This window comes from Sycon ciliatum, chromosome 4, assembly GCF_964019385.1.
Source record: "Sycon ciliatum chromosome 4, ocSycCili1.1, whole genome shotgun sequence".
Lineage (NCBI taxonomy): Eukaryota > Metazoa > Porifera > Calcarea > Leucosolenida > Sycettidae > Sycon > Sycon ciliatum.
Genome location: NC_088646.1, coordinates 38,074,540 through 38,087,851, shown reverse-complemented (window position 1 = coordinate 38,087,851; position 13,312 = coordinate 38,074,540). Strand labels below are relative to the sequence as shown.

Genomic DNA, 13,312 nt, shown 5'->3' with positions numbered 1-13,312 from the left:
TGGTGAGTGTATGTGTATGTGCGCGCGCTTGTGGGTACGTATGTGTGTGTGTATGTGTGTCTGGGCACCTTTCCTTGTTTGTTCGTTTTGTTTGCTGGTGGTGGTATCGCTGTCACCATCGTTTCTTGTGTGCTTGGTTGCTAGTGATCCTTGCGCATTACCAAATATTGCGTTTATGAGTGTTGCATGTGAGTGCGAATAGATCCTGCCAGTAGCCAGCTTTCCCCTAGTTAGTGGCTGTGTTGGGTGCTCCCGATGCAAACTGCGTCATTGTGTCAATGGCTCATTCCATGGTTAAATAGTTGATTAAAAGATTTGCTTTTTGTATTCAAGCATGTTCATAAGTTCTCGTCTCATTCATAAACTATTCTGTACTTTTTGCTTCTTTTGTTTGTCAGGAAATTACGAGCCACCTCCATTTCCACCAGGTGGGCCCCCAGGACCGCCAGGACCACCATTTGAGCCACCGTTTGAGCCTCCGTTTGAACAACCGCCATTTGATGGACCTTTTGATGGTCCCTTCGACGGCCCCTTCGATGGTCCTTTTGATGGACCACCACCCGGACCGCCTGGGCCACCAGGGCCACCTGGTATGTTTCCTCCCCCTATGGCACCAGGTCCTGGACCTGGTCCGGGCCCAATGCCCCCAGGCCCCCCGGGCATGTTTCCACCCATGCCACCTCCAATGCAGATGCCTGGTATGGACCAGCCGATGCCCTCGCAGCAAATGCCGCCTGGACACGGAGAGGATGACTCTGATGCGGAAAATGAAGAATCTTGGGTGAGTTCATTAAAGTGCACTGCAATGCCTTTCTCCATCCTGTTGTTGCGACCAGACTATCTGTAGTTAAACATTGTTGGTCTGTTTGCTGAAGCGAAGTTATTTCATTAGGGGTGGGTTGGTGAACTCCCGTTTAGAAAGTTTTTTTAAAGCTGCACTGTATTTTACTTGGCATTACATGGTCGGAGTCAGTGGGGCGGTGTTTGCATTGCCTTTCTCTACTGGCCAGAAGCACATACTGTTGGTGTCCCACCTAGGGTACCTAACCTGATGCTTTTTACTCTTGCTGTCTGGTGTGCTGTGCAGAACGAGAAAGAAGCCTTGTCTGCGGCAGAAGCTGCAAAACCAAAGACAGCTTGGGAGATTGGAATGCAGAATGCCAAGGAGGCAAGTACCAGTGCAGCACCAGCGCAGCACCAACTCTTCGTTTGCTCTAGAATCCATTGTGTTGGTTGCATCCAGTTCATCAGTTTGAGAGCATCATTGAGCGGAAGGCCTGAAGAAAAAATCGACTGTCACCACCGGGATTTGAATCAGGGGTATTCGTTGTTGTTCCCATTCACGTCATTGTGTATGAATTTGCATTTGCTTTATATATGTGTGTTGGACTCTCTTTGCACTTACCTGCTGCAATGGGAACCAGCCATACAAAACGTCTTGGTGTTTGTGCTGCCGCTGTCGTAATGCTTGCTATAGGTAATACGACGTGCGAATGAGCGCAAGGAGCATGCCAGTGAGCTGGCAGCAAGCCAGGAAAAGAAGCGCCTGCAGCAAGAAGAGTTGCGGCAGCTGAGACAGCAGCAGAGGCAACACTCTCGCCGCACCGGTAGCACGACGAGAGACAACGACAGCACTGGTGTGCAAGATCGCGTGCATTCACCTGCGCCGGGTGCAGGCAGGAGGTGAGTAAAGTGAACACTGTCAACTTCTCAGTGTGTGCAGTCATCAGGGCTAGACCGATCTTCCTTTGGGTTTGGGAAATGTTGGAAATATATTTGTTGAACTCGGGTGTACAGTTGTTTCGCTCAGCTCTTGCAGTGAACAAAGCAGAGTTGAATTCTGGTTATACAGTTTGTTCCGTACGGTATGTATTTCGAGTATGAGTAAATGATAATTGAACAATCATAATCACTGTTATAATGCTCTTCGTATTATGTCAACCTGGGCTCTCCACTTCTCTGTCCCCGGGGAAAATTGCGATTCCGCGGCCGCGGTTTTTTCCGCGTTTTTTGCGATTTTTTAAAAGACCGCGTTTTCCGCGATTTTCCCGCTTTTTTTGAACTTTTTGTTGCACTACACGTACACACAGTGCACTGTTCGGTCAGCAACGTCTCATCGTGGCGGCTTTTTACTCAAATATGACGAGTGCTTACACCAGAGACTTGTAACTGATTGATTTCACTACATACTCACTGAAAATTGCCGCACATCAATATTATTCACCGCATATTTACCGCAAATTCACCGCAAATTATGCCATATTATGCCGCATTTTCCCCCGCGATTTTTTGCGATTTTTTTCCGCAATTTTCCCCGGGGACAGACTTCTTTTGGACACAACTACGTACTACAAGTGGTTGCTTGGATTGTCTCCATCATGGTTTGTGTGTGATTGCTGTTAAGCTGTGTTCACAACTGGCGCGTGTACGCGTGAAACCACGCGTTTGTGCGTATTTTTGCTGGCTTTTGGTGCGCCATGCGTACGGAAACGCGCCGAAATGGAAATTCCAACATATTGGAATTTTCAGCGCGTATCAGGCGCGTACATGCCAGTCACTTTGACTGGCGGGGTCAAAAAATTAGTACTCGAAGGTGTCGAACGCGCTAAATACGACTCGGAATTGCTGTTTTTTGTGAAAGCTTGAGCGCGCATATTTGCACACATGAACCGCAAACGTACCGCGTCCACGCGCCAGTAGGGAACACAGCTTTAGTACTAGTACTAGTGTGACTATAGTTTTTGGGTGAACTACTGCACCCATTCATGAGTGTTTTATGATATGCATGATTATTTTTCCTTCAGAAGAGGCTTTTTACTAGTGTGGGTACAAGCCAAAAGGACATCATCCGGTGTTGTTATGTTCATTTGCCTGCTTTGCTTCTGCAGCCGATGGTCGAACGCACCGTCTGGTGGAAACCGGGGCAGGCCAGGACGTGGTGGTGGTGGTGGTGGTGGTGGAGGAGGTGGCAATAACTTCAGAAAGTCTCGCTTTGATGAGGTATGTATTGCACGTCTTGCTGCAGTTGTGCTGTTGTTGATCTCTGCTGATGCTGGTGCTGATGCTGTTACTATGTCTGGGTATTTACTCTAGGAGAATACTGCTGAGAATGCTGTGTTCTGTATTGCATTGCATGTTTAGGGCCCTGACCACCGTCGCCCTCAACACCAGCGTGCCAGAACACCAAGGTCTGTACTCCTGGAACTGTCATTACACACACGTGTGTGCTGTGCGCGTTTGATCGATATTGTCTTCTCCCTTGAGAGCGATTGACTTCCAGCACTGCCTCGTTATTTAGTGATATCTACCATATTGCAGGAAGTGGTTTTTGAAGTAATGTGAGGTATACGGTGTGAAGCCGACGGACATCATATTGCGGCACTTTCATTGTGTCTCCTGTTTGCCGTTTCCCTGTTGATCATTGCGGCACTTTCATTGTGTCTCCTGTTTGCCGTTTCCCTGTTGATCATTGCGGCACTTTCATTGTGTCTCCTGTTTGCCGTTTCCCTGTTGATCATTGCGGCACTTTCATTGTGTCTCCTGTTTGCCGTTTCCCTGTTGATCATTGCGGCACTTTCATTGTGTCTCCTGTTTGCCGTTTCCCTGTTGATCATTGCGGCACTTTCATTGTGTCTCCTGTTTGCCGTTTCCCTGTACATCATTGCGGCACCTTCATTGTGTCTCCTGTTTGCCGTTTCCCTGTGCAGTGTTTCATCCAATGAGTCTGCATCGCCGACACGTGCTTCTCCAGCACGGCGAGATCGTGGCGGCGGCTTTTCCAACCGTCGGCGGGATGATTTCCAGCAGCGCGGTAATTTCTCCGCGATGGGCATGGCGGGACGTGGCGGTCACTCCTCTGCTGATATGTCATCCAAGAACCGCAGCGGGCAAGTCTCGTCAACGTTCACGCCTGCATCCAGTATGGAATGGAAGGACCCATGGAGGCGGTCTCGCTCTCCCTCGCCGCGTCGCCAGATGGCGAAGGATGTATTCCGCAGGCGTGGAGGGAATCGGCGGTCCGGGCCAGGATCAACAGTTGCACCACGGTCGCCGTCGTTATCGCCTGTCATGTCGCCAACTGCATCGCCCGGCCCGGCCTCGCCCACAATGTCACCTACTCAATCCCCCGTGCGTCCAACTACGCCGCCACTACCTGAATCCAAGCGTAGCATGTTTGAGAAGTACTCCACCTTTGCGGAGCATCCTCTGCAGCCTATTGCTGACAATCGCTCATCGCGTGCGCGCCAGGATGGCTTCAATCGCTCCTGGTCAGGCAATAGCCGGCGCCATTCGCCACCCAATCGTCGCCGACAATCTCCAAGGCGCTCTCCTCCAAGAAGGAAGCGAGAGTCTCGTTTCCAACAAGCGAGCTCACCGCCTCGTTCTCCCCAGCGCTTTGGTCAGCGCTCCGAGTCCAAACGCTTCGTTTCTAATTCTCCTGCAAGGCAACGGACCCCGATACCGCACTCGCCATCCCCGGAGTATTCGCCGTCCAGGAGAAGAAGTGGCAGTCCAGCCAGGAGGTGGGGATCCCCAATGTCGCCGAGAAGACGTGCATCACCACCACCACCAAGGCGCTCCAACAGGGCATCGCCAACACCTGGCAGGTCTGGCCGCTACCGGTCTCCTCCCAAATCATTGTCAAGAAACCGTTCCCACTCGCGCTCGCCAGACCGGAGGCGATCTTACTCGCGCTCGCCAGACCGGCGAAGATCGTACTCTCGCTCACCGCCGCGCTGGAGATCACCCTCCCGGAACAGAGTAAGCACCGTTGTGTAAACCATGAGCACGTAAATGTATACTAGTACCTGTTTATGCAACTCTGCACACTCTGTTAGGATGTTGAATTTTTCAAGTGTATGGGGGGGGGGGCCATGGAAATTGTGATCTTCAACTCAAGTTTTGCGCTGCATCAGTACGACCTGTGACATAAGTTTTTTTTATCATTCCTTACCGTCCAAGCGATGTATTAAAGCAATGAATTCCACTGTCCCAGGCCCATGCTTAGTAGTTGCTCTCTCTGGTTTATGTGTGCTACTACAATCTTCTCTTGTAGCAGCTATTATTATTCATCTAAGTGTTTGCCGCTTGATTGTTGTCCCCAGGTCCGTTCAACTGGATGGAGAGAAGGAAACAAACGGAACCACTCTCCTCCGTCATCTCCTGTAAGCTTAGTGTAACGTGTTAGAGGTTTATTTGTGTTTGCTTCCAGAATCGATTTTCTTGTCCCGATTGTCAGTGGAGAATACTTTTTGTGTGCAGCTAAATCTGTGCAATTTTTATTTTTCCGCATATTTCCGTGGGGACAGTCTACGTGATCCTTGGCATATTCGACACACGGTTGTTACTATGACCTGACCTGGAACACCAGTGCTGCTATATGCGAGCTTGTACACATCAGCCCTGCCCTGAGGACACCTGGATTGGGCAGCCTGGGAGTGAAACCCGCATAGATCCGTATTCCACTCGTCCGTGTCGTCTCAGTAGATGCTAGGACTCCCTGTTGGTAGCTATTACTGTTTCATAGTATGTTGGTTGTTGTTACTGTCTGCGCCCTCTACAGGACAATCGCAGGAAGAGATCGTACAGGTGAGGAAGAAGTTTTAGATAGTGTTCTGTCGTGTTCTCTTGCTTGTTTCTCCTCGGTGGTATTGCAAGCTGCTTTTATTCCACAGTGTTATTGTTATGCTAATACGTGTACGTTATTGGTTGTTTTATCACACGCTCTGCGCCTTAGTGTGCAGCAGTTAGGTTCTTCAGTGACCAATATATACGTTTTTTACGTCTTTTTCCAGGTGTCTTGGATGTAGCATGTTGGGTGACTTCAAGTTTTCGCAACTCTGCAAAATGCTCCGCCAAATCACATTAAAAGATTTATCGAAAAGTCTCAGATGCCAACTCGGAAAAAGTGAGAGGCGATCCAAAGTCATGGAGTGGAGATTTAGCGCTCAAACAGAATTTCACGTCTGGAGCTATTTTTTAGAGAGTGTGAAATTACTGAAATAGAGCCTTCAGGCAGCGACACAGAGCCAAGCTCCAAGTTATTTTCGAAATATTTCAGCACTTGCCAATGATAATAAAAACAAGACTTTGCAGCGTGTATATCGTCAGAATTGCCATGTTCTGGTGCATGTGGTGGCTTGTGGTGCTGTAGTATCAGTCCGTTGCTTATCTATTCTACTGGTGATGTATTCCTCTTGCAAAGAGCATATTTAAAATGTGTTTCCACTTACTGATGAAGCGAATAGCTTTTACACTGTACTAATTTGGGTTTTGAAAAAATCGGACAGCCTATCTAGGTTTAGAACGAGGTCTGTCTCGTTGTCCAGGAAACGACCAATCAGCGACATTCCCGCCAAGGGCCTTATCAGAGTTTAAAGCCCGCTGAATATACTCTAAACTGGTGCGTACAACTCCCTGTATGCATTATAGTACGGTGCAGATAATGAACTCTGCATAAAATATACGGTGTACTACTAAAAGCTACGCATTTCAGAAGTGTGTACGGTTTTTGCCTCCCGTATTCTTTCATCTTTACGAATTTCCTTTGTCAACAGCTAGCGGAAACCTATAAAAACCGAAGATCGAAGTCATTAGCGGTATCGACAAGGGGCTCTCAAATCCCCTAAATAGCTCCACAAGCTATGAATAAGAATGAAGCTCGCAATAAGAGCCCAGCATTTCATTTGCTTCTATTTTACTTTTAGTAGTCCTAAGTGGTGCTGAGTTACCATAACTTACCAGAAGAAAATATTCTTCCATGCCACACCAAGTCTCTCTGCACACAAACCACAAAACTACCCAATATTATGGTACACAAGCATGATGGAAGTGAGATAATGCATGTAACCTCGTTCTAAAATAGTTAGTGCATGGCAGGGAGGGTCTTATGGCTTGTTTGTGCCCTCCAGGGTAGCCCTCGGGCCTACGGCCCTCAGGCTAACCTGTCGGGCACTAACAAGCCATAAGGCCCTCCCTGCCATGCACTAACCTATAATTAAAAGTACACCGCTTACGAATGTTATTGTCATTGTTGATTTTTGATATCTGCTCAGGAATAACAGCCCATTCCGCCGTTCTTACTCATCTCCACGGCGGAATCCTGGACCCATCCAGCCGCGTACACCATCGGGGTCTCCGTCTCCACAGCGTCTGTCTCCACAGCGTCATCAGTCCCCTCAACGGCTGAGCGTGTCGAGAGGTAATTCTCGCCGCCCGAGCAAATCGTCGTCACGCGGCATATCGCCGAATGTGTCTACATTCCGTCCGTCCATTCCCGACGAAGACCTACTGGGATCAGATTCAGAGTGAGTTCCTGGTGCTCTCAACATGCGTTCATGTCCTGTGCAGTGTTGAGCTTAATAACATGTAACAGCATGCATACCTGTGCTGGGAGTCTTCTCTCCATTCGGAATTGCATGTACATACTGGTACTAGGACGAAACCATACTGTCTGCAGATTCTGTACAACCATACTGTCTGCAGATTCTGTACACATGTGTACTCAACCCATCTACAGGGCACACTTTTGAGCCAAAAAAACAAAAACAAAAAAAACAAAAACACTTTTGAGCCTGTTGAGTACTAGTACATATAGTACCTAAGCTTCTCAATTGGATTATGGTGATTTCTGCTGTCAGCACACCTCTTCTACACACAGAGCAGATTTTTCAGCTCCCTCCTGGGGTGTCCTTTGTTGAGTAGTTCCACTGCAGTACTATATTTTTATTTTTAAGAGTACTAGAACTATGTACTGGGATGGAGAGCCAAGGGTTAATTTACAGAAAAGAGAACTACATGTACAGTGGTCCCTCAATAATCCGGCACCATTTGTGCCAGGGAAATTCTGCTGGATTAGGGAGGGTGCTGGATTAACAAATCTGATTTACTGCTGCAATGTGCATGAAGAGGACATTTTGGCTACTGACAATTGTGCTGGTTTATCAAGGGTGCTGGTTTATAAAGTGCTGGATTAGAGAGGGACGACTGTACTCAACTTACAGGCACCCACGGAATGTATGTAGCAAGCTTTAATAATTAGCACCCTTCTTTCCCGGATGAACGAGGGTTGAGTGTACATGTGTTTCCTTCAAATAATTTTTTTTAAAGATTTCACATCACAGACAATGTTTTCATGACACTGGTCCATACATCACATGCACTGCATGTCATGACACTGGTCCATACATCACATGCACTGCATGCACCTACAGACTACAGCTCTGGCGAACTTGAAATTCTTTTCTTCCTATACACAACATTTTTGCAATACTGTAGGAAAATATGTCACCGTCTTGTTCAAGTTACAAGGCTATTCTAGTTTGCAATTTCATTCACAATGTAAATTCACTTTTATTATGATTCGGTTCTGTCATAAGCTGATGGTGTTATCGTTTCCCCGGTGTGCTGCTAAGTTCAAGCTTTGGTTCACGGTCAAGATCACGGTCACGCTCTGTATCGCGATCCAGGTCCCGGTCCCGGTCTGGTTCACGGTCAAGGTCCAGGTCGGCCTCGCGGTCCCAGTCCAGGTCGCGGTCACAATCTGCACGCCGCTCCAGAACACCTATGCGAGGAGATACTTCACCGTCAGCACTTGTGGAACAGTTTGGCGACGCATTGGCTTCTGAAGTGAGTGTTTGTTACCAATCACTGTTGTGAGTGTTTGTTACCAATCACTGTTGTGAGTGTTTGTTACCAATCACTGTTGTGAGTGTTTGTTACCAATCACTGTTGCTACCTGATTGTGCCATGGGTCTGGTTGTGGATGTATAGAAAATAGTAAAAAACTGAACGTCAACAAATTTGCGAAGCAGTTACCTTTCCTAAATTTCGTTAAGGGACTGCCACTTTTCATCAGTTTGAACCTTGCTGCTAGCTAAAACTCAGTACAGTGCTACCATAGTAGTAGCATGCATGCTTTCAGCAGCCGTCTACAATATTAGATTTCTTAGCATGCGAGGTTCTGTTTGTGTGATAGATTTTTTTACGATGCCCGCTGCTGTATTGTCCCGTCCCCGATGCTCCTGCTCCTTCTGCAGGTGCAAGGCTCTGCAAGCAACCCACAACGCAAGCAGGAACTTCTGGCCGAGTTGAGAGCTGTTGAAGCCGCAATAGCGAGAAAGCGAGCTAAGCTAGGTTGATGTCCTCTAGTGTGCGCTAATGCACTGTGTCATATGTGTATATTGCTTTCGCATTGCTTTTGCCATTTTGGTATTTTTCGTTGATTGTTGATTTTGCTTGCTTTGTAATTGTGTAGATGTGTGAATCACTGCGGCACCCGTTGCTCATTCAATGAGTCCCTTCCCTGTGTATGTGTGTGTGTGTATATACATTGTGAATTGCTCTGTTTCTTTGCATTCTTTCTGCGTTGGGCCAGGCCGAGCGTAATGGTATGATCGTGCATGGTGCGTGTGTGTGTTTGCGCGTGTGTGTGTATGCCCTTTTGTGCTGATCGCATTGTTGACTAACTGTGCACTTGTATTTTGCACGTCCCCTCGCACCATCTAGATACGCACTGGATAACTCTGTCGTTTTAGAATGCTAGCCTGCCGCATCTAACCTATACGCGCAATGTTATTGTAGTTATCCATCTGCTCCCGCTGGATCTCTGCATTTCATTTCGCCAAATTTTCCAGCTTCTTTTAATGCGCGCTTACGCTGTGGAGAGGTAGAACTGGCTTTTACCCTTGCCTGTCCCAGAGCCGCTGCCCCTCTTCACTCGCTTGTAATGTATGATGGTAATGTGGTGTACATACCAGGCTGTTACTACGAACACTCTTCCCATCACTTTTTTGTCCAGACACTTTGCATATTCTACGCGCCCGCCATCGTCTCATGACCTTTTTTTGTTATCCCGCTCGTTCCCTAACACTACTTCTGCTAATAAAACGTACTTGCTGTGCAATGTCTTTATTTTGGAATAAATTCTTGTATCTGTATTTTTGGATTTTCTACAGGCCGTAGTAGCCTAGAACAAATCTCTGTGGGGGCATTCGTTTTTTGATCTACTGCTTTGGGTAGATGCGTTCCTTGTTTCGAAACGGTACTCTCAACTTACTTTCCCCTTTACCAAACTGGCTCTATCAGTTGTGAGGCTGGGGGTTGGTAGAGGTGTGTGATTTCAGTGTAGGAAATGGAGCTGTCTTCAACGAAAATTAAATTATATCCTATGTCACACGTGGTATGTGTGCTGTAGGCTGCATGACTGATGAGACACGGTGGTTGGCTTTCTAGTTTCTGTCCCCATGCCCCACGGAAAATCGAGGATGAAGAGCTGAAAAATCATGGCACAATTTGCAGCAAAATTGAGGGGAATTGGCGACAGATTACATTTATTTTGGTAAACAAAGTGGATGGCCAGTCTAGACTACCGGTTTGCCTTCCAGAAAACTGCCAATTTTTCATAAAGAAGAGAGTGGGGAGTGTGAAAAAGGAAATAAATCACGGATTTATAATAAGAAATCGTCAAAATCGCGGAAGAGCTCGCATCCTGACATCCGTGGAATTGCGATCCCCCCCCCCAAGGTCGGGACAGGGCTTGCATGGCACGGTTCTAGCCAAAAAGCCCCCCCCCCCTGTAAAATGTGGCGCCTCGTACTCATTTGCCGATTTTCATGTTTTCAGGCAATTCGGCGAAAATGCAGTCGATAGTCACAATGTAGTAGTGCATGGAGTCTGCGCTCCTTTCCCTCCCTCGCTCTCTTGTACATGCATGATAGGCCGGCTGTACCGGTACTGGTACTTGAATACACCAATGGCCATCCAGCTAGTGACAATATGTGTCATGCTCCGGACTGGATAGGCTTTGGCACAGCAAGTCCACCCATACACACGCAGCACAACCGATGGCAAGTGAAACTGCAAATTGTTTTGTTGAAATTCTATATTACCGTTTCTGTTCTCAAGCACCCAGCGCGCGGTGGCCTTCCAGAACAAGCAAGGGGGTGTTAGTTATAGATGGGTTGCACAAGCGGCACAACCATTATAGCGTGGTAATGGTGATCAGAGAGTGCGGGAAGGCTGAAATCAAGTAGCTCATGACATACATCACTCACAAACACACACACACACACACACACACACACACACACACACACACACACACACACACACACACACACACACAATATTATCTTTGGCGTCCAGCACTACAGTGTACAGTGCGCATAGCAGTTCCAATCTCTGCAGTGTCAAGATGGACTGCATGTTGGCGGAATGGGCTACAGGGCACCCATCTCTGCAGTGTCAAGATGGACTGCATGTGGGCAGAATGGGCTACAGGGCACCCTCTCACTTACTCACCTGTCTTCTTTTTTTGTCCTATAAATAGCTGGTAGTTGAGAGCAGCATGTCAAGGCTACATGCAGTCCAGTGACCGCCAGGATCACAAATATTCCTAGTAACTATACTGAACACACATACTAGTACATACTAGTAGTCCTGGCAGCAGCTGGGAGCAGTAGCAGCGGGCTGGTTGGTCCGCAACAGCACTTGAATTTTATGGGGAAAAAGTCCTCAAAAGGTAGCAGTTGGAATCTGTTGATAGTCCGGGAAAATGGCACATCTGGCCGGCTAGGTTTCAGGAGACTCGCCTTGACCATTAGAACGCTGCACCTCCCCTGCTGCTGCTACTGTCAGCACACAAGGTGCACTGAGCAAGTTGGCCACAGCACAGCAGCAGCAGGGGAGAGATCAAGAGCAGGGAAACCAGTCACCAGCAGCAAAGCCAGAAGAAGTCAATGACGTGCTACGCAAGTGAATGATTGCAGTCAGCAGCACACCACTGTTGCTGCTGCTGCTGCTGCTAATGATGACACGCCGCTCAGATGAAACAGACTGAGCCAAGACGCAAGTGCAGGCTGTCCACCGATGACCCACCACTGGCTCCAGTTGCGGAGAGATCTAGAACCGGCAACTGTCCCGAACCCGCACTGCTTGTCAATGTTGTCGAGTAGTAGTCATCTGAATTCTGCACAGCCATAACAAGAAGCAAAAGAATGACATGCAGATGTGAGAGAAGTGGGTCTGGTGTAGGGATATAGCTACTAAATCATTATCCTGTAGCACCAGCTGATGCTCTACACTGTTATCACACCATTGCTACACTATTGCTACACCGTTGCCCATAACATTGTGCTGCATAGTTGCTCTTTTACTCGTATCGGGCGTTATGGCCGTAACAAAATTTGCGTGAGCGAAGAAACTTCATTAGGTTCACTTGGAGGCTCGTTATAATTCCATATATCTTCCACACAAATTACAGATTCCCACACAGGCAGTTTATATAACTTTGCCCTGTACCCGATTGGTTCAGTTAAACAAGTAAAATGTACAACACACAGCATTCGGTGGTCTGGGTGGCCATGCTGATAAGTGCGACCAGCAGCAGTAGCAGCAGCACCAACAGCAGTAGCAGCAGCACCAGCACCAGCAGCACCAACACCAGCAGTAGCAGTAGCAGCAGCAGTAGCAGCAGCAGTAGCAGCAGCAGTAGCACCAGCAGCAGTAGCAGTAGCAGCAGCAGTAGCAGCAGCACCAGCAGCAGTAGCAGTAGCAGCAGCAGTAGCAGCAGCAGTAGCACCAGCAGCAGTAGCAGTAGCAGCAGCACCAGCAGCACCAACAGCAGCACCAACACTTGGCAACAGCAACATGCTACATAAGAGAACACACCTAACGTTACTAGCCTTTGGACAGCCCAGCGATACCAACCTTTCATGTGACTTGCTCGGCATAATGGTAGGTGAGCGCGACCATGGTCCACGAGTAACGATACGTGTACAAGTGCATTCATCATAACTTATAGCATTCTGTGCTAACGGATCTTACCATGCATTCATTTGCTCCAAGAGACACCGTGCTGCTCTGGTGTGCACCGGACATTAGGTGAACATTCCAGCGCCAGTTGAACGTTGACATGACAGAGCTGGCCGGACATCGGATCTCAACATTCTGTGTAACAGCTACACTGTGCACTTGCAGGGCATTCAGCTGTGATTGGCGTGAGTGATACTCAATCTGAGCAAGAACAGGATAGATATAACCCTCTTGTTAATAGTGCAACGTAATAGTACATTTGAAAACAACTCAGTTCTCTACATATGCCATGTTCACATATCCTTTACTTCGTCATTCAGGAAACCCCCCTCGACAGGCGAGCAGCCTTTGGGGAATCCTTATTAAATAAACAATACAAAGGTTACGTAGATCTAGTGTACATACCTCATGACCAAATGGTGTTTGAGAAAGTAGAGATGGTTGGCTGGTACTGAGGTTACCACCGCTCAGCGATGGCCGATACAGTATTGTCTTGGAA

The 13,312-nt window shown here is 47.8% G+C and overlaps 2 protein-coding genes across 2 annotated transcripts in view; one reads left to right on the top strand and one right to left on the bottom strand.

Annotated features, from left to right (window-relative positions):
- Window positions 1-9,938, top strand: part of LOC135816033 (serine/arginine repetitive matrix protein 2-like) — a 24,128-nt gene extending 14,190 nt beyond the window's left edge. The window contains exons 7-17 of the mRNA XM_065329390.1: window positions 399-781; window positions 1,088-1,168; window positions 1,478-1,683; window positions 2,889-3,000; window positions 3,142-3,188; window positions 3,708-4,761; window positions 5,106-5,165; window positions 5,564-5,589; window positions 7,056-7,307; window positions 8,415-8,628; window positions 9,039-9,938. Coding sequence (XP_065185462.1) covers window positions 399-781; window positions 1,088-1,168; window positions 1,478-1,683; window positions 2,889-3,000; window positions 3,142-3,188; window positions 3,708-4,761; window positions 5,106-5,165; window positions 5,564-5,589; window positions 7,056-7,307; window positions 8,415-8,628; window positions 9,039-9,140 — 2,537 coding nt within the window. The 3' untranslated portion in view covers window positions 9,141-9,938. The remainder of the gene's footprint in view (window positions 1-398; window positions 782-1,087; window positions 1,169-1,477; window positions 1,684-2,888; window positions 3,001-3,141; window positions 3,189-3,707; window positions 4,762-5,105; window positions 5,166-5,563; window positions 5,590-7,055; window positions 7,308-8,414; window positions 8,629-9,038) is intronic.
- Window positions 9,939-10,840: 902 nt separating this feature from the next.
- Window positions 10,841-13,312, bottom strand: part of LOC135816032 (collagen alpha-1(I) chain-like) — a 68,579-nt gene continuing 66,107 nt past the window's right edge. Inside the window, exons 67-69 of the mRNA XM_065329388.1 lie at window positions 13,219-13,305; window positions 12,826-13,014; window positions 10,841-11,968 (exon numbers count right to left, since the gene is read on the bottom strand). Coding sequence (XP_065185460.1) covers window positions 11,822-11,968; window positions 12,826-13,014; window positions 13,219-13,305 — 423 coding nt within the window. The 3' untranslated portion in view covers window positions 10,841-11,821. The remainder of the gene's footprint in view (window positions 11,969-12,825; window positions 13,015-13,218; window positions 13,306-13,312) is intronic.